Consider the following 19,259-nt stretch of genomic DNA (forward strand, 5'->3'; position numbering starts at 1 on the left):
ACTGCTGGCCCCAGGGAGTATCACCCAGCTCTATTTGCCATGGCTTAATGTTTAGCAACAATAAACAGTTCATATCAGGCTTTGCTGACCGGATAGCTGCATTTTCCTGGGAAGTTCACTGCTCTTGCAGGACAAACAATCCCAGAATGTTGTGGCACGCTTAGTGTACATTAAGTTTTCAATGGAAAGTAGTCAGCATTCCTCCAGCTGCCATTCGTCTGCCCCAGCCATTCCCTGGGCATCAGCCAGGACCCGGTGCCCAGTCTCATCCATGCCTGCCCTTATAGCTTTCTCTCCATCCTGGCTACACTCTGATTTATTTGGGAAGGGGTTGTTTACCTGCTTGAGGTTAGTTTGGATTTTTACTCCAGATTGCTGTCAGAAAGCAATGCTTACTTCATTCTAGCAGCATTGAAATGAGGTTTTTAAACAATGTCAAGGGGGAAAACATAACAGCTTTCCTTCTTCTGACTTGAGAAATTGTCCTTCATGTGGCATTTCTCAGCCAGCAGTCCAATTTCTCCCCACAGAGGAATGTGCCCTATGTGTGTTATGGGGTTTGATGCCCATTGGACACCCAGGGCTCCATCCAGCCCAATTCTACCTTGTGCATACTGCTGAGCCCTGCCCTGCTTCCCCCTCAATGGTGACTGGCAAGGAGGGAAGCAGGAGCATCATCTGGGGCAGCTCAGACCCTGACTGCATTTTCTGTTTCATCATTAAAAAGAATGCAAACAAATACTAGAGATTGACATTCAGCTTCCAGGCAAACAGTTCTCTGTATTTTGCTCCTATTTTGCATGGGAATTACACGCAGAACTGCTGTTCCTGACATTGCAGGAGTTTCTCCTGGTGCTGTTGCTTTGTTTGGGGCACTCTGAGCAGGACTGGATGCAGGTCCCCATTGCACAGGGATTGCAGCTGGGAGTTGCCATCCGCCAGCCCATTCCGGCATCTCTCAGCAACTGCACAGATAATTGCAGTCGCTGCAATAAGTCTAATTGTTCCTGCTGGATAATGAGCATTTTGCATCGTCATCTCCAGCTGCAGAGAGCATCATCTGAGATGGTATTTCAGGGGTGGAAATTGGCTCCTCTGGGCCAGGGAAGGATGAATCTGGCTGGCTTCAGCCATCCGGAAAGAGAAAACAAACAGCACCCACGGATGACAGCTCTGCCAGCATGGTCTGGGACGAGGCACAGGCTGGAGAATGCTTCCTGCAGGAAGCCTGGGCACAAGGCTGTGCAAATGTGAGATTTCCAGTGTGTTTGTAAAGCACAGCCAAATCCCTGTGGATGTCTCCAGAGTGCCCTACTCTCACCTCCACTCAGCATTGTCCCTGCAGGACACTGAGGGGACGTGTGGGCATGTGCATGGGCATGCACACACGTGCACACACACACATGTGCATGCACATGGAACTGCTCCCAGCCCAGCAACTCGTGTGCTCCTATGCTGCTCCAGCACTGCCGAGTGTAAGGAGTACAAAACCAAAGCCTTTCCTGCTACATCATGCCTCTATTGCCACGCACAACCTCCTGGCAATGTGTTTGCAAAGGATGCTGCTAAAAATGCCTTGGAAAAGAGTGGCTCAGGGTTGGAGATAAGAGCTGGTTAGGCAAGGAAAGAGAGGAAAAAATGTGTCAGGCCAAGAAAGGGGAGAGATAAGCAGGGCATCGGGCTGGGAGCACTGAGCCACCCGTCTCCCCGGCGCCAGAGGGCTGCAAGGTGGCTGGATCCGGGCCGTGATACCCTGGGCTGGAGCCAGCCACGTGGCAGAGCCTGCTGCCCACAGGGCTGGGAAGGCTGGGGATGGTGGCACAAACCTTTTGGCTGCACAGTGCAGGGGGCAGCCATGGCTGTCCCAGGGATGGGAGGGATGAGGACAGGGGGATGGAGTGTGCTCCTGCAGCCCTGCACAGCTTGCAGACTGTTCACCAGCAGGGCTGCCGTCCCAGGTAATAGGATTTTGTATATGCCAAGGACATGCCCAAGAGGGGAAGATGCTCATTTCACACTATCGATCAGTTCTGTCAGTGGCCGTATTTAACGCCTCAGGGAATTGCAACACGCTGCCTCTCTGTCAACTCGCTCCTGCTTTCGAGGCTGGGATATATCTGGTGCCAAAGCAGTCTCTGCTGCTGCCTGGAGATGGTTTCTGGGGGGCAGGAGGAAAGGCACTGCATCTCAGAGCTGCTGGGGCTGAATTGTGCACATCGCCTCCTATTTGCTGCTCTTGATGCTCTCTCAAAATGGAAAGCACGATTTAGTCAGAGGATGGGAAACACAGGGAGCCGGGGCAGGGCTGAGCCCCCACCCCTGCAAAGCCAGCCACCGGCATCAGTCACTGTCCCCATCCTTCGTTCTCTGTGCCACCTTCACCCTGGCACCGGCAATCCTCCCTGTGCTCATTCCACTGCCGCACCCATGCACACACCGAGGGCTGATCCCACGCACACACACGCTTCTCCCGTGCCAGATCCGTATTTGCAGCCGCTGTATATACAGTAGAATCCACCCACGGGGAGTCCAGGCTGTTCTCAGCTGGGAAGGACAGAACATCCTTGTGATTTGAAAGGTCAAAACGAATGTCAGTGCGCTGTCGGCTTGGGTCAGCAAGAATGCCAAAGCTGCTGTGGGGACATGGGGTGCTCACAGGGATGGTCGGGGGCTGTCAGGGACGATGGTCCATGGCAGAACCATCCTGCTCATTTACCCACTCAGCCCTACTCTATTTCTGGTGGCTGTTTCAGGCTGAACCCCGCAGCAAAAATAGAGAGGGCACATGCCCATCGAGCGGGTGTCGGAGATTGATTTCTGAGCGACAGAAGTGCTCATGTCCCTTCAGCTCCCATCCCAGTTCCAAACGATTTTCTCTGCCAATAATCCCCGCGGATCAGGCAGCAGTGCATGAGGACGAGGGGACATTTTGGAGCTGATTGCTGACAGCAGGGCCATGCACTGCTCCTGCCATACAGACCTGATGTGTTTGTCCCTGCCTATCTCAGCAGGAGGGTGCAGCAGCCCCACACCAGCAAGACCAGCCTAACATTGCCCTTGGCTATTAGCAGTGAGTCTCCTGTGCTGGCCACACTGCTCCAGGCAGCACCAAAAGGTGATTCTGCCATGGCTAGATCTAGCTGAGAGGTGCTGCAGGACTGAGAGATGCATTAGGAATCACTGCAAGGCAGCAGAGCTGACTCTGGAAGCTGATGGCATCCTGCAGCCAGGCTTCGGAGATGCAGAGGATAAGAGCTGTAGTCACTCCGACCCAGAACACCACTCTGCAAAGGACACTCATTGCCCTCCTGCCTCAAAGCCACTCAGAGCCACACATCTCCTCTGCTGCTGGTGTGATTACTTGGTGCTCTCCTGAAGCAGTATCACACAGCATCTGCTCCCAGAAATGTCACCCTGCATTTGTCACTGAGCTGCAGAGCGTTGCACAGCCCTAGCAGGCGCACCAGGATGCTGCCACTTGCCACCGTGTCCCTGTGATCTGGCTGCATTCTGGGGGTAATCAAAGCATTCCCACATATGTCCTGACCCTGCAGCACACCTGGGCAGTGCACACTGGCTGGTAGCAGCAGCGGCAGTGCGTCAGTCCTCCCTTGCACCAAGCAGCAGAGCTGGCAGTGCCGTGGTGCCTGGCAAAGCCCTGGTGGCCCCGACCTCTCTGGCTCTGGGTACAGGACAGGAACACTCCGCACTGTTGTTTTCAGCTCAGAAGGAAGAACGGGACCTTCGGGCTGTTCCCGACATCGTGGCGTCCCGACTGCTGCCGGGGGGGCTGTGCTGCTCTCACTGTTTCGTCCTTCAGGGCTGCAGATGGGCTCTCCTCTCTCTTTCCCACCACTGGACAGCCTTTGGGGAAGCACCAGCGGCTCTAGATTAGAAGTTCAGTCAGTTCAGCAGCCCTGCTGCTGGGTGGGAAGTGTGCCCACTGCCCTCGTTGACATGAGCACTGAGCTGGAACACAAGCATGCAAGGAATGCATTCCCACCTTGTCTCACCCCAAACCTGGCTCCTGCCCTTTGAGCAGCCCCTGATCTGCAGGAGAGGAGAGCACAGAGCAGCTGTGATTTATGCCATGGGGGAAAATGCAGTTGAGTCCTGAACATCAACTTGTCCCTACCCAGGGACCTGAGGGCCTTAAAGTCACAGGCCTTAGGGACAATGCAGGCCTGGACTATACAAATTTGGACGATGTACCTGGGGAATCTGGCACAGAGCTGGCAAGGTTTGATGCTGGGCACATGGGCCACGAGGCGGGCAGCAGGCAGGGACGAGGGCACTTTTTCCTCTATTTCTAGAAGAAAAAGCAAATCCCTCATAATCTGTGGGGACGGGGCACCTCGCTGTCACCCCCTGCCTGCCCCCATGAAGCCCCAGGCAGCTCACTGCTTATCAGCCACCCACGGGCAGGAAAATAGCCGGCCGCTTTCCCTTCCCGTATGAGCGATTGTGGAGCGGGCACTGCTCAGAACTCACCCAAGCTGTGCCAGGGCCGTGTGCTCAGAAACCACCGGCCATACTGAGATCTGACCCCCAATTCCCAGCACCGGGCACAGCCCTGATAACAACCTGGAGTCACACAGTGTGCCCACGTGAGCCGAGTTCCCTCTGGCATGCCAAGAGGTATGCAGGTGCTGTTTAATCTGGTGGAGTGACAAATTCCTCCTGCCCCATTGCAGGCTTTCCACAGCTGTCTTGGCAGGGAAACACAGCTTTTCAAAGGAAATCCAGATACACAGGTGATCTCAGCAGAAGAGGCTTTAGGAGCTGGCTGGGAAAATAAAGCCTGTTCTCAACCAGCTGTGCCGCGGCAGTGAAGCCGATGTCCAAAATGTCCCCACATCCTTCTGCAGGGGAAGCTCTGCTGGGGTGGGTGAGGACAGGTGCCCCTGGCTGCAGGCTGCTAAGAGCAGGGGATGGGAGCCAGGGGAGCCTGGGGCAGCCCGTGCCCATTCCCTTTACTTTGTGACCATTCCTTTTACACCCTTTACTCCATAGCACAGCGACATGCACTGTAGTGGCAATAGTTTTAACCTTTGCGCTGCTCATTCCTTCCCTGTGTTCCCAATGAACTGCTCAGTCTCTCATCCCTTATTCCTTGTCACTTATCCCCTATGCCTTATGCCTTGTCCCTCCTCCTTTCCCCCTTCCGCTCCGTCCCTTGTCCCCTGTCTGTCATCCCTTGTTTCTTGTCCCTTATACGCCATCTCTTTTCCCTGTGCCTCGTGCTGGGACCTCATCTAGCTGAAAGCCAAGGCTTCAGGCTCTAACCCTGCAGCTCAGTGCCTCACCAAGGTGCCACATGCCCAGCTCTTGTTTATGTCTCTGGGTCACATCTTCACCAGCCTCAAAACAAGGCCTTAGTTTTTGCTGCCAGGCAGCTGACCCCTGGCCGTCCCGGGAGATGGGTCCCTGAAGGCTGGCAGGGATTTACAGCCACTGTGATTTATGCTGGAGGACAGAGCCAGCACTGCAGCGGCTCAACAGCGTGGCTGTCCCAACATGACCCTACCCTGTAAGAGGGACAGAGTCCTATGGAGAGACAGACATCCCCTGAGGACAGACAGATGTCCTCTGCAGACAGCAGTGGCATTCACAGGGTGGACTACAAGCTGCAAATGTTGTCACCCTTCCTCCTCCAGGCAAAGAACAGGCACAATGTTTTAAAGCACAAGTATTTGCCCCTAGTTTGGTGAGCTGGGAGGAAACTGCTCTTCTTCAACCCAAGAGGGACATGGTGGGAGCTGGATGGTCAGTGTGTGACACAAAAGCAATGCATGGCAATGGTATTGTGCTAAAAGAAAGCACTTGAGCACTTAGGGCAAGCAGAGGGGCTGTAAACAAGCTACCAGAGCCTGGAACACCCCCAGAAATCCCTGAAAGCAATGTAGGAGGGAAATGAAAGTCCAAAAGCCACTTGCACTCCATCACATCATGCCAGCGCTGGGCTGCCACTCACTTCCTCCCTTCCTGCATACTGGGGCTCAGACCAAGCAGCCACCCCTGCTGCAGGATTGCGGTGCAGACGGCTGAAGAGCTGTGCCATGTCTTCAGCAGGGTGTTGAAATCCAGCCCTGGAGCCCCCGGGCTGCTCCTCCTCCCTGTCCTCCTGGGTGAGAGGTCTGCCTTACTTGGCTCTGTTTACCACATTGTGGATTTCCCCCTCCAGCCGTTTCTGTATTCTCACTGCAAAGTGATGCAGAACCACCTTGGCAAAACAAGTGAAAGCTCAGCACCAGTTCCAACCAGCAAGGAGCTAGGAGCTCCCGTGGCAGAAGGGGGCATGTGGGGTCACCCTGTAAGAGCTCTGCGGGGGAGCAGACATCCAGGATGGGGCTGTCACCTCCCAAACCTGCCTCCAGCATCACCAGCATCCCTGTGGGACAGCCTGGGACAGGGCTGGCCCCCAGCACAATGAGTCTTTGGTGATGAAACCTCTGTGGTGGGACACATGAGCAGCCTGCACCAAGGTCACGCTCTTCTTAATAGGATTTCACCATCCAGAGAGTTACTGCAGGAGGACAACAATGGTTCTGCTGTGAATTATCCCTGCCTGTCCCCAGAGCTGGGTGGTGGAACCCCCATCTCCTTCTGCCCCAAATGTGGGGAAGGTGCACCAAGCCTTGCAGCACATATGGGGGTTGGGTGAGCCCATCAGCCTGCCCATCACCCTTGGATAATATTCTCTGAGCCCAGTGCTCATTTTTACCCCAATTACACCCAAAGGCAGAAGTCAAAAGGCTATTTCTATGCACTCCAGAACTGCTGATAGAGAGGAAATTTTCCTGCTGAGCAAAACGCTGTGGTGTGAGCCCAGCCCTGCTCCAAGATATCAGAGCTCAGCGCCAAGGCGAAACTTCATGGGAAATCAGCCTGCCCTGGGCTGCCTGCTTACGGCACCGCTTGCTTTGTTTTGTTCCCAGCTCGAGATACCGGTCGGACAAAAAATGCTTTGTAAGGATGGAATTAAAAAGGATGATGCAAAGCCCACAGGGTGCCTGGGAGAGGAAACGTGAGCGGCCAGCAGTCGGCAGCCACGGGGTGCAGCGTGTTTGGAGAACACAGGGTTCCATTGCCCATGCATGTGACTCTGTATATAACCACCAGTTACACACTAGATTTAATCTTGGGTCAACAGTCACAGATCATTTGAACCACACACAAATTGTTCGTTGCACACTTGCAGGGTTTTGGGGTTTGTTTTTTTTGCTACTTTTTGTTTGGCCCAAACAACCTCAGCAAAACCAATGAGCCCTGGCTTGTGGTGCACAAGGGTCAGGGCTACTTGTGTGCCACTGATGCCTTCCCAGTGCTGTGCATTTGCTATAGAGATGGAAAATGGAGGATACAAGGCAAAACCTCCAGTCTGGAGCTCAGCAGGGGTCATCAGCCCCGCTGTTTTGCTGCTTTGTGGGTGACTATGCAGAGGGTGCCCTCAGCACCCTGCAGTAGCACAGTGCAGGTGCTGCTTTCCTGCACATTCAGCCCCAGCTCATCACCCACTTGGGCGCCTGGTTTTCTCTCTGGTGGCTCCTTGAGCCTCGAGCTGGCACTGGAAGCCCATGTGGTATCAAAGAGCAGCAGGGATGTTGGTAACAGTGCTGCCTTGTTGGGTTAATTGAGCAGAGGGATCCACCAGCACATTCATAGCTGGGCATTGCAATGCCCCCCACCTCTGCACGGAGCAGCCTGCTCCCCAGCAACTCCACCCTCCCACCAGCACCAACAGCCCAGCTTCAACACACAGGCACTGATTCTTCTTTCCCAGCACTGATACATCTGAACAGGATAGGGGAAAACCCCTCTGGGACAAGGAAGAGAAAGCGCTGCCACAGGAACAAATAGTAATAATACTGCTGATAGCACTGAGCACTTTTCCAGAGCTTCACAAACATTAATTTGTGCTGGTACACAGTTCGGTGTATGGTTCCCATTTTATCCACTAGGAAGAGAAGTGGCCATTTTAATTTAACCTAACTCCTCTTTAATTTAATGCTGGGGCACTTGCAAGAATATCTGGAGCCTGTTTCAGAACTCCTGCACAGGAGAGTCATGCTCCAAAGGGTGGCACATGGAACAGCAGCACCAGCAGTGCCTTTCCAAGTTATCCCCATTCCAGCACAAAATCTGGTGCCCTGAATGGTGCAAACAGTGCAGGCTTCACCATGGCCCTTCAAGCTCTCCCTGCAGCAGCAGCTCGCTGTGCTTTCGCTTTCTTTCCCTTTGCTTTAGTGCCTTCCTGCGTCCTGTCTCCACACCGGGTTGCCTCCTTAAGTGTCTGACTTTAATTTCTCTCCACCAAGAGCCGGGCCTAAGCAATTACATAATAATGAGCTATTCATCCAGAGGGAGGGCATGGATCTAGGTTAATTGGGCTGACAATTGAACTCAAGCCTTTCCGGTTTTGCCCAGTTTTCCTGAATTTTTTTTTTTTTTCTCTTCTTCTGCACAATCTCTGCAAAGCTCTCAGCCTCGTTAATTAATAAGGTAACTTCCCCCCGAGGGCTGTTTTGTTCTCCCCTCCCTCCTGCCAATGCTTGGGTAGAAGAAGAAGCAAGAATTAGCTAGCTGGTAAGGAAGCAGCCGGTACTGGGCAGGATGGAGCTGGTTTGCTCTGATGGCTGTGCAGGCTGCGTGGGGCTGCTGCTGCTCTCCTGGGTTTTGGGGAAACAATGCTGCATGTGCAACACGGGTGCTGTGCCAACACAGGTTGGATGTGGTGGGTGGATACAGAAAGCAGCTGGGCTGGGTGGGGCTGGGTCATGGTGGGGGCTGTGAGGATGGGGGGAGAGATGCGAAAGCACTCATGGCTCCTTGTGAACAGACAAACCTAAATACTTGTGTGCTTCTGAAGCCCTCTGCACCACCAGGAACACAGGGCGGATGAGCAGGGCTGCAGCCCAGCACCCTGTGACAGCGGTGACACTCAGGTGGTCCCCAGCATTGTCCCACCAAACTGGGATGCTGTGGGGAGGGATGGAGGGAATGGACCAGACTGTCCTGCACACACCAGCAGCCACCACCATGGGAGCAGGTCCTGCTGCTGCCCTGGCAGCCGCGTGTTTTCTGTGTTTTACTCTGCAGCATCACACGCGTGCAGTTTGCCAGCTCCATCCTGGTTGGTACTCACGCATGTGCCAGATAGAAACACATCCATTTCCCCATCGTTTTCCTGTGTTGGGGACTTATGGAGCTGAATGGGGCCAAACCATTCCCATGGCCATGCTCCTGCTCTAGGACCCCAAGCCCCGGAGAAGACCCACTTATGGATGCTGCGGCAGGTTATGGGTTGGCAGCATGGCGGCCTCGTGCTGAGGAAACAGCCGTGAGCTCCAGCCCTGGGGAGGGGTGGAGGCCCTACACAACGTGTTCCTTCAGAGTGTTTGTCAGCACAGGCACACACAAACATTTCGTGGGGCCTTTGCCAGGAGGACAGGGTTAACGTGCACGGAGCCCCGAAGGACGCAGGAAGCGCTGCAGCCATCGCTGAGAGCTCCCAGCCTCCACGCACTGCCAGGGCAAGGGGAGCCTTGCACCTCCGGGGACTGCGTTACTCAAGGCCTTGTGTACAAACAGGAGCAAAAAGCATTAATCCTAGCAGGAGGGAACATGTGTCCTGGTGCTGAGGGGTGAGAGGAAACCATCAGAACACTCTCTGGTGTCCCACACCCTCACCACCCACCGGCCTGTCCCCCAAAAGGGGCTTTACTTTGAGATGAATGGGGGGGAGAAGTGAATTAAGGGATGTTTGTGGGATTTGGGATGAAAAATCCCACATTGGGATCATGGGGAGAACCAGGGGGCCAGGGGGAAGCAGGGCAGAGCCAAGCCAGAGACATGGAGCAGGAAGAAGAGGATGATGAGGGATGCTCTGTGCTGCCAGGGGCCCACAGCCCACATATTTTCCAGCAACACTTTCCATGTGAACCCTAAAGACCCCCTAGTTCTTCAGATCCACGAGTTTTTCATGAATTTGCCCTCTGATTCTCTCCTCCATTTCACTGAGGGGCAGTGGTTTTGGATATAGGGATGGGATGTGGGGATAGGATGCGAGGGTGGTGTACAGGGCTGGGATGCAGGAATGAGACGAGCAGGGTGCTGTGCAAAGGAACAAGATCTCGCTCTGAGGCTGGGCTGGCAGCCGCACGCTCCCACACACGATCACACAGTCCCCTCTAGTGGATATTTCTCTTGCATCCCCACTGCCATCCTGCCCATAGCGTACAGGGCAGCACCGCACTGCAGGCCCTGGCCTTGAGCACCAATGCCAGGCACGAACCGCTCAGCTCTGCACACCAAAGTGGGGCACAGCAGCCAAAGCTCCGTCCGGCTGCCGTCGAGGGCTGAGCCATCCCCTGCTCTGCTCACTCCCTGCCTGCGTACTCGGGTGACTCAGCCCTCCATTCCTTCCCTGCTGTTGGCCCCCACCACCCGCAGGCTTTGCGTCAGGGCTGCCCCCTGTGCGGCATCACTGGGCTCGACCCCAACCCCACAGCCCCGCTCCCCCGCTTCAAGGTATTTGGGCTTTGGCCAACGTGAGAGCAAGTTGATGAATAACTCAGCGGGAGCATCGCTTGCTCCGATCTCATCAGGTCCTGCTGTGCTGAAATGGGTTGGAATGGGGGCGGTGACTTTACGAGGGGTGCCTGCACCCAGGTAATGGGATTGGCCTCGCTGCCCGTAGCTTTTGAGCAATGTCAAAATCAGCCCTTAGTGCTGACATGTGAGAGGTGCTTTCCTTGCTTCCAGCATCCTTCGTGTGGGCTGAGGGCTGATATCAGGGTCCAGTGCTCACAGTGGGGCTTTGCAGGCTGCCCCACAAATCAGGAGCTGTTGTCCAAACTCCAGCAAGATTTTTGGCCCCATAGTGGCTTTTGAGGGACGCACACCTGGTCCAGGCTGCGCTACCCAAACTCACCAGGAGCAAATAGATGCCCCTGGGTGTCCCAATCCCATCATGGGTTCTCCCCAGGCCCCCACAGCAGCCGAATGCCCCCAGAGCCCCCAGAGCCCCCAGAGAGAGGCTGAGGCTGTGGCACAGAGAGGTTTATTGTGCGTCTCCTTCGCAGTGCGGCAATGGGAACATGCATCTCTTCGTAGCCACTTTCATGCTCAACAGAGAGGAAAAGCCCCAAATCTAAGCTCTTTGGTTAACCCTGCGAGTGCCAGGGACACACAGGGAATGCACATCCCAGTCCTGGTGCAAATGCTCCATTCTTCCCCCAGTATCGGGGGGAGAGGGTCCGACCTGTGCTACCCCTTGGGCTCAGAAATGCACATCTCAGGTATGAGCTGTACCACATTTTTCCTTGCCATTGCATCTAGGCAGGATTCAAGCTGTGGCAGGATTGGACTCACCAGTGAACCACAAACGTAATCTGTGAGTGCTTCCAACCATCTAACGCAGTGGTCTGAACTGGAAGAGAAAAATCAAACTGTCCTTAAAGCTGCACGGGGCAGTGAAAATATAGGGAAAAAAACAATTCCCAGCACCAATGTTTGCTTCCTCTGTGCCTGGAGGGGAGCCCAGGATGAGGCACGTGCTACCTGGAGAATGCTCCCATCCCTATGCCAAAGGCAGAACCACAGGTGGGAAACTGCAAAACCCAAACTCTGCTTTTTGGGAAGCCAGATGCCAGCAAAACTTGATGTCTATTGCAGTGCTCCTCAGCAGCCTCTGTTTTATAGATGGGTGTTTGAAAATAAAAGCTCTGCATAGCCCATCTGAGCACTGAAAGGAGCACACTGTGATGGAGAACTGCATCACAGCCCTGAACAAGGTGGATGCAGTAGGACAGCAATCCACATGGGATTTCTGTGTGTGCAGATGGAGCCTGACACAGGAGACACTCCAGCTCTGTCTTCATTTGCTGTGAACCCCTGTGGCCTCTCCAGCATCACACATCCCACCAAGGGGATGCTGGGTCCGGAAAGCTATGTCCCTGGGATCTGTCTAATGGTTGGATTTGGGCAACCACAGTAATGTGCCAGCTTATTTCAGCTCAAGGATGGGCTGGGAGAGCACTCCAGAGAGCTTGGGCAGCTCATGGTTATCAGTGGGCAAAAAATCAACTCACAGCCTATACAATGCAGTGCATGATGCTTAGCAGAGCTGCACCTCAGGTGGCGGCACAGCCCAAACCATGCCTGAAGCACACAGTGGTTTGAACGGGAAAAACTCAAATAAAATCATTGTGGATATCACTCACAAACCATGCAGACTTGACACAATGGCCCCATCCCAACAGACAGGGCTGCTTTTGGAAAGACCTGAGGCAATTCGGGTTTCACTCCTGGTCCTACAGCAGCTTGGGAAGGCACAGATTTGAAGCATCGACTTCAAGAGCCCCTCCAGGTCCCACACACGGTGGGACAGACTGCTGCTGCTGAAATTTGTTGTTTGTTGGCTATGTGGCTCTGGGCTCAGATTGCTTTGTGCTGATGGGGATGAGAGAGGAGAGGAAAGATAAAGGTGCAAGGCAAGCAGCACACAGGATGACCAACCATGGCCACACATCTCAGCGGAGAACTTCACCCCTGTGGTCAGCAAGTCCTTGGGCAGGACAGAGGGAACAGTGGTGGGATCTCAAATGGTGTGGGCAGACCCTGCAGCATGCAGTGACAGCTGCACAACCAGAGAGATCTGCATCATGACATCTCTTCCCACAGAGCCAGGAGAAGCAGCAGCAGCCATGTGCAAGGTTGCTGTTGTTTGAGGGAAGGGACAGGCTCAGGGAGCTGGGAGGTGCCACATCCCAAGCAGGCAGCAGCATGATGGCCTCACCCTGCTCCCTGCCCAGCCCCATGGTGCTCTGCCACCTTCTCTGCGATGCTATACTTTCTCCACCACCTCATGTTTTATGTTTTCCCATGCAGCTCTGCACCAATGGCTTTAGGATGCTTGGTGCATTGACTGTCCCACTGCCCAAGCCCAGCAGTTGGTACCACCCAGGGCTGATCCATTTCTGGATGGATGCACACCCAGAGCTCTCCTGTCAGGCTCATTCTGGACATGATGATGAGGAGAGTGATGGGGCACGGACCATGTAGCCATCACATGCACAGCCCCTGGCTTTGAAATCCATGGATCACCACCAGCGAAGGCTCGCTGAGTTTCTTACAGCTCCTGGCTAATGAAATGTCTGCTCCTTCTTTCCTGAATCAGCACCAGAGTTTCTCGCAGCTGCAGCAGCTCCTCAGTGATGGGATGGATGCAGATCATTCATGGCAGCAGGAGGACAAATCCATCATGGCATGACTCCACCACGGAGGGACAGAGGGATGGCTGCACTGTGCCAGAGGGGGAAGATGACACTGAGGGTCCAACATGGCACAGAGGGCAGCTAGGCTGAAGTCTACTCCAAGCTCCCCTTCCTTTCCCACCCCATACGTGTCTGACCATCTGTCTGTCTACCTGCCCATGGTGTCTGCCTCCATGAGGAGATGAGCAGGCAGCTGGGATGGAGGCCAGGATAGAGGCAAGGGTTTAGGCCACGTGGCCCAGTGGCAGCCGTTTGCTGTCCAGAATGGCTCTCCAGTCATCAGACCAGGACTGCAACCGGCGCCTGGGCGGCTCCAGCTGCAGATGCTTGTTGTGGCAGGCAGTGAAGAGTACGTGCTCCCAGCTGGGGTTCACCTCGGCCCCTGCAAAGCAAGGAGAGGCCAGATTGATGAGTTCTCCCACTGCGAGGCGCTCCTTGCACATTGCAGCCTGCAGACACATCCCCCTAACAAGAGCATCATCAGCAGGGCAGGAACAAGCACCCATCACTTCTGATTCCACCCATACATGCTCAGTCCTGCTGCCCCATAGCACCCTTACCAGTTATATCAGGTCTGTCATCAATGAGCAGGTCAGCAGAAACCACTGTCTTATCCCGTGTCAGAACGATCTGCTCCAGAAACTCGGGGCCAAAGTGCTTCTCCACCCAGGCATACTGCAAGGCAAAGGGAGCAGTGAGCACGGGCAGCCCTGGCACCTCCACACATGGTTCATCAGTGGGAAGGATGCTGCTGGAGAACAAGCTTTTTTACATGTAGGCAGGTTCTGGCATCATATGTAATGTTAAGGCCAAGTGCATGCATTTGGCAGAGCACAGAAAACACTACAAAGGTGCTTGGGAATAATTCTGATGGAGCAGGAAATGTCACGGCTGGGTCACAGCTGGGGGAGCCAAATTTCAGCCCTGCTCACCTTCTCATAAGGGCAATAACGGTACTTCTTGATAGGGCTTGTGCAGATGAACACGTCAGTGCTGCCAAAAGAGAGAAAGAGGGACAGTGTCACTAGGTGGCCAAAGCCTGCCCCCCCGAGCTGTCCCTGCACGTCCAGCCTGGCATCAAAGCAGCCCCCACACACAGACCAGGGGGATTTAAGCTGTCAACCCATAAGATCCCACTCTCAGGATGTGCACCCTCACTCACAAGGACATTCTCCTTCCTGTTTCCCTTGCTGGGAGCAGAGAGCTGAAGAGAAGGGGATGCACGTGGCTGATTGGCAGCAAGCCTTCTGCTTCTTCCTCCCAGGCCCAGCACTCCCAACACTGACACTGCACTGAGCACTGCTGCCAGGAGGCAGATCAGCCTGCAAAGCCAGTGCTGCTCCCCCACCAACCCCAAACACCACGGAAGGTTCCTACTCACTCTGCCAAATTTGACATTTGCTTCACAGCTTCCACAGCGCCAGGGAGCGGGTCCAGCTCAATGAAGAAGTTCTTGGATTCCCAGATGCTGATAGCTTTCTCCTGTGAGAAGGAAGAGAGCTGTTACTGCACAGGACTTCTTGGTGCTCCCTCCTCTGCATGAGCACATTTTCCACGGATGGAAGCAGTGAGAAAGATCATAGTTATAGAATGGTTTGAGTTGAAAAAGACCCTTAACAGTCATCCAGCCCAAATCCCCTGCAATAAACAGGGACATCTACAGCTAGATGGGGTAGAGTTGGCTCTGGTCCCCTCTTGGTGACCTGCATCTGCCCTGTACAGTTTAGGTTGGAGGCTTAGTTTTGCCTGTGCAGCCCGACATGTGGGGAGAAAGCTGCTTCAAAGCACAGAATATTCAGCACCAAACTGAACTTCAGGTCTGTGTCTGGAGGAGCAGTGCCATGTGGATCCATCTGAAGTGGGCAGGTTCCTGTGCTGCAGTGTGATGTAGTTCAAGTCAAGATGCTCTCTGCCCTATTTATCTCCATTAGATCACTTAAAATATCAGCCAGGCTGTTCTCATAGGAGGCAATGTATTCTAGGAAGAAGTATATGCCAGAATGAATGCATATAGTCTTCCTCAGAGATGCCCAGGCAAATAGAACAACACCAGGCAATGGTTTTTGAAAGACATAACATCCAGATCTGTGGCCATGTTGTAGTGGTCTGGTCCAAAGGGAGAGCGGAGCACAGAGACACCACAAGGAATGAAGCCTTGGGAAAAGCAGAGCCTGCTGCACAGCTCTGAGGAACAGCATCCAGAGCTCCCTCAAATAGGAGGCAGCCTGGCAGCTGCCAAGAAAAGCAATTATTTTGCAGACATGGAGGCCTTGTGGAGGAGAGCCTGGGAACAGCATGAGTGCATGCACAGGAAGCAGCCATGTCCCAGAGTTAAAATGCAGCTGAGCAGCTGGGAGAAGAAGTGAGCCCTGCCCTGAAGGATTGGTCTTGACTCTGAGCACCTCTGCTGCTATATTTGGGAAGAGGAAACAGGGAGAAAAGGAACTTAAATTCCTGAACTAAAACCAACAGCCTAGCAGCTCGCCAATGGTCCAGACAGACATTCAGACTCCAGTTGCTCTGCCTCACATTGGTGGGCAATGTTTTATTTCTAGGGAACTGAATGTAGCTGCACAAGAGACAACTGAGAGATGTGGCCTGATGCAGCAAAGCACTTCAAACTGCACTGAAGTGTTTTCTTACAGCAATGACTTCCACAGCTATTCTGCTTCCACTTATGTCAAAAAGCATTTTGCAATCAAGCTTGATGGGGGAAGAACTGAGCCCACGTTGATGAAAAAACCCGCTCAGCTCTTACAGCCAGAGTAGCTCCCTGCAGCATGGCAGTGCAGAAGAAGTTCCCCAACCTGGAGATCCCACCTTGCACCAAGCAGGATGGGCCCTTCTGAAAAATTCCACCCCAATTTTCTGCTGCTTCTCTCTCCCCATGAACAATTTCACCCAGAACTCCCCACCCTTCCATGCTCTATGCGCTATATGCTGCTGTTCTCCATTTGTTTGGGCTCTTTTCATCCTGTTTCCCAGTCTCCTCTGATGGCGCTCACCAATGAAGGGGGGCTGGAACATGCCATGCTCCTGCAGCCACAGAGCAGCTTCTGCTCTTCTTACCCCTGATCTGGGAGCAAGACGGAAGCAGAGCTGCCCCAGGGCTGGTCTCTAGGAGATCTGCTATTTCAGCCCAAGATATGGAGGTTTTACACGACTGTGCAGACATGGCCTTATCTCATTTAATACATTCAAACAAGTTTAGATTCAGAAAACTAAAAAGTGTCATCATGCAGTACGTCTGTCTCATCTTTATCATCCACATTACTGCGTGGATGATGCCTTATTTCCCTCCCACCCACCCCAACTACAGAGCACCCATCAACCCTTCAGCACTTCAAGCTGCTTAGGACTTTGCCAATGGGAGAGCCTGAGCCCCATGCACGCCCTCCTTCTCGCAGGCACCATACCAACTGTAGTCCTTGTATCCATCTTCATCCACACACACAGGGAAAGGAGATGTGCATCAAAAGTGCTGGATTTCGGGGACACAAAGCACTGCTGCATGCAGACATGTCCCTAAGTTTGGGTGTTACTCATCACCCTCCCTGCACCCACAAGCAAACCGCAGCCCTGCACGGGTCACAAGGGGACGCACAGACTCACGCTCAGCTCAGCTGCCAGGCGCCCGTATTGCTCCGACACCCAGAAGCCCCTCCGGTCCTCCAGGGCAATGTAGGGCTTGTCGGGATACCTGGCCCTGAACTTCTTGAGGAATCCTCCTTCGAAGTCGGCCAGGACCCCATCCATGTCCACCAGCACGCGCAGCGCCCTGCGGGACCCCGCTGTGGGGCCGGATCCCCTGCCCAGCCCTGCCAAGGGACCGCAGTGCCGGGGCCGCAGGTGCAAGATGCTGCTCAGCAAAATCATGGCAGAGAGGGGCTCGGGGCGTCCTTTTTTTGAGGAGAAGGAGAAGAGGAGGAGGTTATTTCAAGCACGCACTCTGCAAGCAGACAGCTCTTGCAAGCAAGTCCCCTTGCAGCTGCAGTAGGGAAAAGCACGGGGGTTGCAATCCGGCGCAGAGGGGCTGAGGAGAGGAAGCAAAAGGGGTGCAGAAGGGATGTGGGGATGCAAAGGGGGTGAGGAGGGGATGCGGGAGGGAGGCAATGGGGTGCAGAGGCTCTTCCTCGCCCCAGCTCCTCCCCACCCATCCCTCCCATGCAGCAAGCACCGAGCGGAGCGCTGCGGGCCCGGGAAGCCGCGGGCCGGGGCACTGCGGAGCGCTCGCCCCGACCCGGCAGTGCAAAAACCCAGTTCCTCTTCCCGGTGCCTGAGCGAGCCCGGAACGGCGGCACCGCCTTAAAGCGGCACAAGCGTCTTGCAAAGCTCGGCTCGGCCGTCCCTCCGAGCCGCTTTAAGCCGGCTGCAGCCGCGCTCCCTCCCCTTCCCCGCGGTGCCGGGGGGCTGTGGGGCTCGGGCTGCTGCCCACCCGCCGTGGTACGGCTCGTCCTGCGGTCCCCGAGGTCGGCAATAGCATCGTTGCTGACTCCCTGCTGCCTTTACCACCGTGTTTTGGGGTGCGTGCAGGAGACACGGGTGCAGATGTAACGCATGCAGTGTTTTTCTGCAGCAAAACCTTAATGTGCTTTGAACCAATTCGCGGGAAGAGTTAGACTTTGCCCAGGATGTCACCTGCTGTGACAGCTCCGCGTGATGTGAAGGTTTAAAAGAAGATACCTGGACACAGAACAACTCTTTAGACAGTGCTGGGAAACATCCGACCGTGCAAAGGAGGGACTCAAGGTGTCAGAACAAAGCGCTGACATAGAAACAGCGTGCAGGAAGGGCTGCATATTCTGACACAGGACCAGAGATCACCACGGCCAGAAAGCGCTTGGGGGATTTCAGCCGCTATAAAGAGCAGGGAGGCATCAAGAGTGTGACTAACAGGATTAGGCAGCTGCTGAGTTGGGAATGAAAAGATTTTGTCCGACAGCAATGATTCAGCTTAGCAGAACCAAAATATTTCGTCTTCCAATTTCCGAATAATTTCTAGCGGGGCACGCTGTCCTTGTTGCGTAGAAAGGGCAGTGAGTTGTGCACAGCCAGTAAGGGTCAGCGAGTGCGCAGAGGGACAGAATTCCCGATCAAACTGAACAGGGAAAACGTGCAGTTTCAAGCGGGTAAGAACACGTTTTACTTCTCACAACGAACGGGATTTCAGTGCACTTCTCCAAGCACGTATTTGTCTCTCATCGACAAGCACAAAGTTTTGCTCACGGGACGCCTGGCAGCCCCAGCAGCTCAGCTTATACAAACCGAATGAACATCACTGCTACCCGGCACCAGGGGAACGAATCTGTCCCCTGATGTTCAGGAGCGCTATTTGCGCCTCATCAGACAGCGCTCACCGAGCTGAGCCACCGCACCGCGGCAGGAAAGGCACAGCCCCGCTCCTGTCCTTAAGGGCCGTTCCGACCAAAGCCGTGCCGTCAGAGCCTCAGATCTGACTGCGCAGATCTGAGCCGCAGGTGTTCAACGCACGCTGCCCCGACAGAAGGGGCTTGCCGTTGGGGCTGGGGCTGGGGCCGCGCCGAGCCCCGCGCCGAGCCCCTCGCCGCAGCAGGCCTGTGCCAAGCGCAGACCGAGCGTGACAGCAGCCCGCCGCTGAGGAGCGGTGACACAGAAGGGCCGGTGACGTCACAGCAACGTCACCCGCCCGCCCGGCGGCCCTGCTGAGTCACGACTTCTCGCGCTAAGATGGCCTCCCGCGTCCGGAGTGCGCGCGGGGGCGGTGCTTCCGGCTGGGCCGCGGTTACCCCGGCAACCGCGACGGGCGGGGGGGAGAGGCTTCTGCTCTCGCGAGACAGCGGAAGTGACGCGCGGCGGCGGGCGTCGCGCGACTCCCGCAGAGGCCGCTGATTGGCCGGTGGCGGCGGCGCCCGTGGCGGAGCCTCCTTCCCGCTTCCCTCCGCCGCTCCGGCCCGTGCCGCCCCTTCCCTCCCTCCCCCCTCGCAGCCGCCCGCCCCGCCCCTC

The 19,259-nt window shown here is 54.9% G+C and overlaps 1 protein-coding gene across 3 annotated transcripts; it reads right to left on the reverse strand.

Moving 5' to 3' along the window:
- Window positions 1-11,046: 11,046 nt before the first annotated feature.
- NT5M (5',3'-nucleotidase, mitochondrial) lies at window positions 11,047-17,488 on the reverse strand. 3 transcript variants are annotated; one of them, XR_006170460.1, is made up of 6 exons: window positions 16,890-17,488; window positions 14,659-14,759; window positions 14,210-14,270; window positions 13,838-13,952; window positions 13,430-13,659; window positions 11,047-13,300 (listed from the first exon to the last, which is right to left on the reverse strand). XR_006170460.1 is itself a non-coding variant. In XM_042828294.1 (5 exons), exons 1-5 carry the CDS (start codon window positions 17,151-17,153, stop codon window positions 13,502-13,504), a joined length of 699 nt encoding a protein of 232 aa, XP_042684228.1. In that variant the 5' UTR covers window positions 17,154-17,488; the 3' UTR covers window positions 11,047-13,501. The 3 variants fall into 3 exon arrangements, 1 of the variants encoding a protein (XP_042684228.1); XR_006170459.1 differs by having other exon boundaries at window positions 11,047-13,305; XM_042828294.1 differs by having other exon boundaries at window positions 11,047-13,659.
- Window positions 17,489-19,259: the final 1,771 nt, after the last annotated feature.

Source organism: Centrocercus urophasianus, unplaced genomic scaffold (assembly GCF_019232065.1).
Source record: "Centrocercus urophasianus isolate 14NV4802_14NV808 unplaced genomic scaffold, USGS_Curo_1.0 seq_29, whole genome shotgun sequence".
NCBI classification, from domain to species: Eukaryota; Metazoa; Chordata; class Aves; order Galliformes; family Phasianidae; genus Centrocercus; species Centrocercus urophasianus.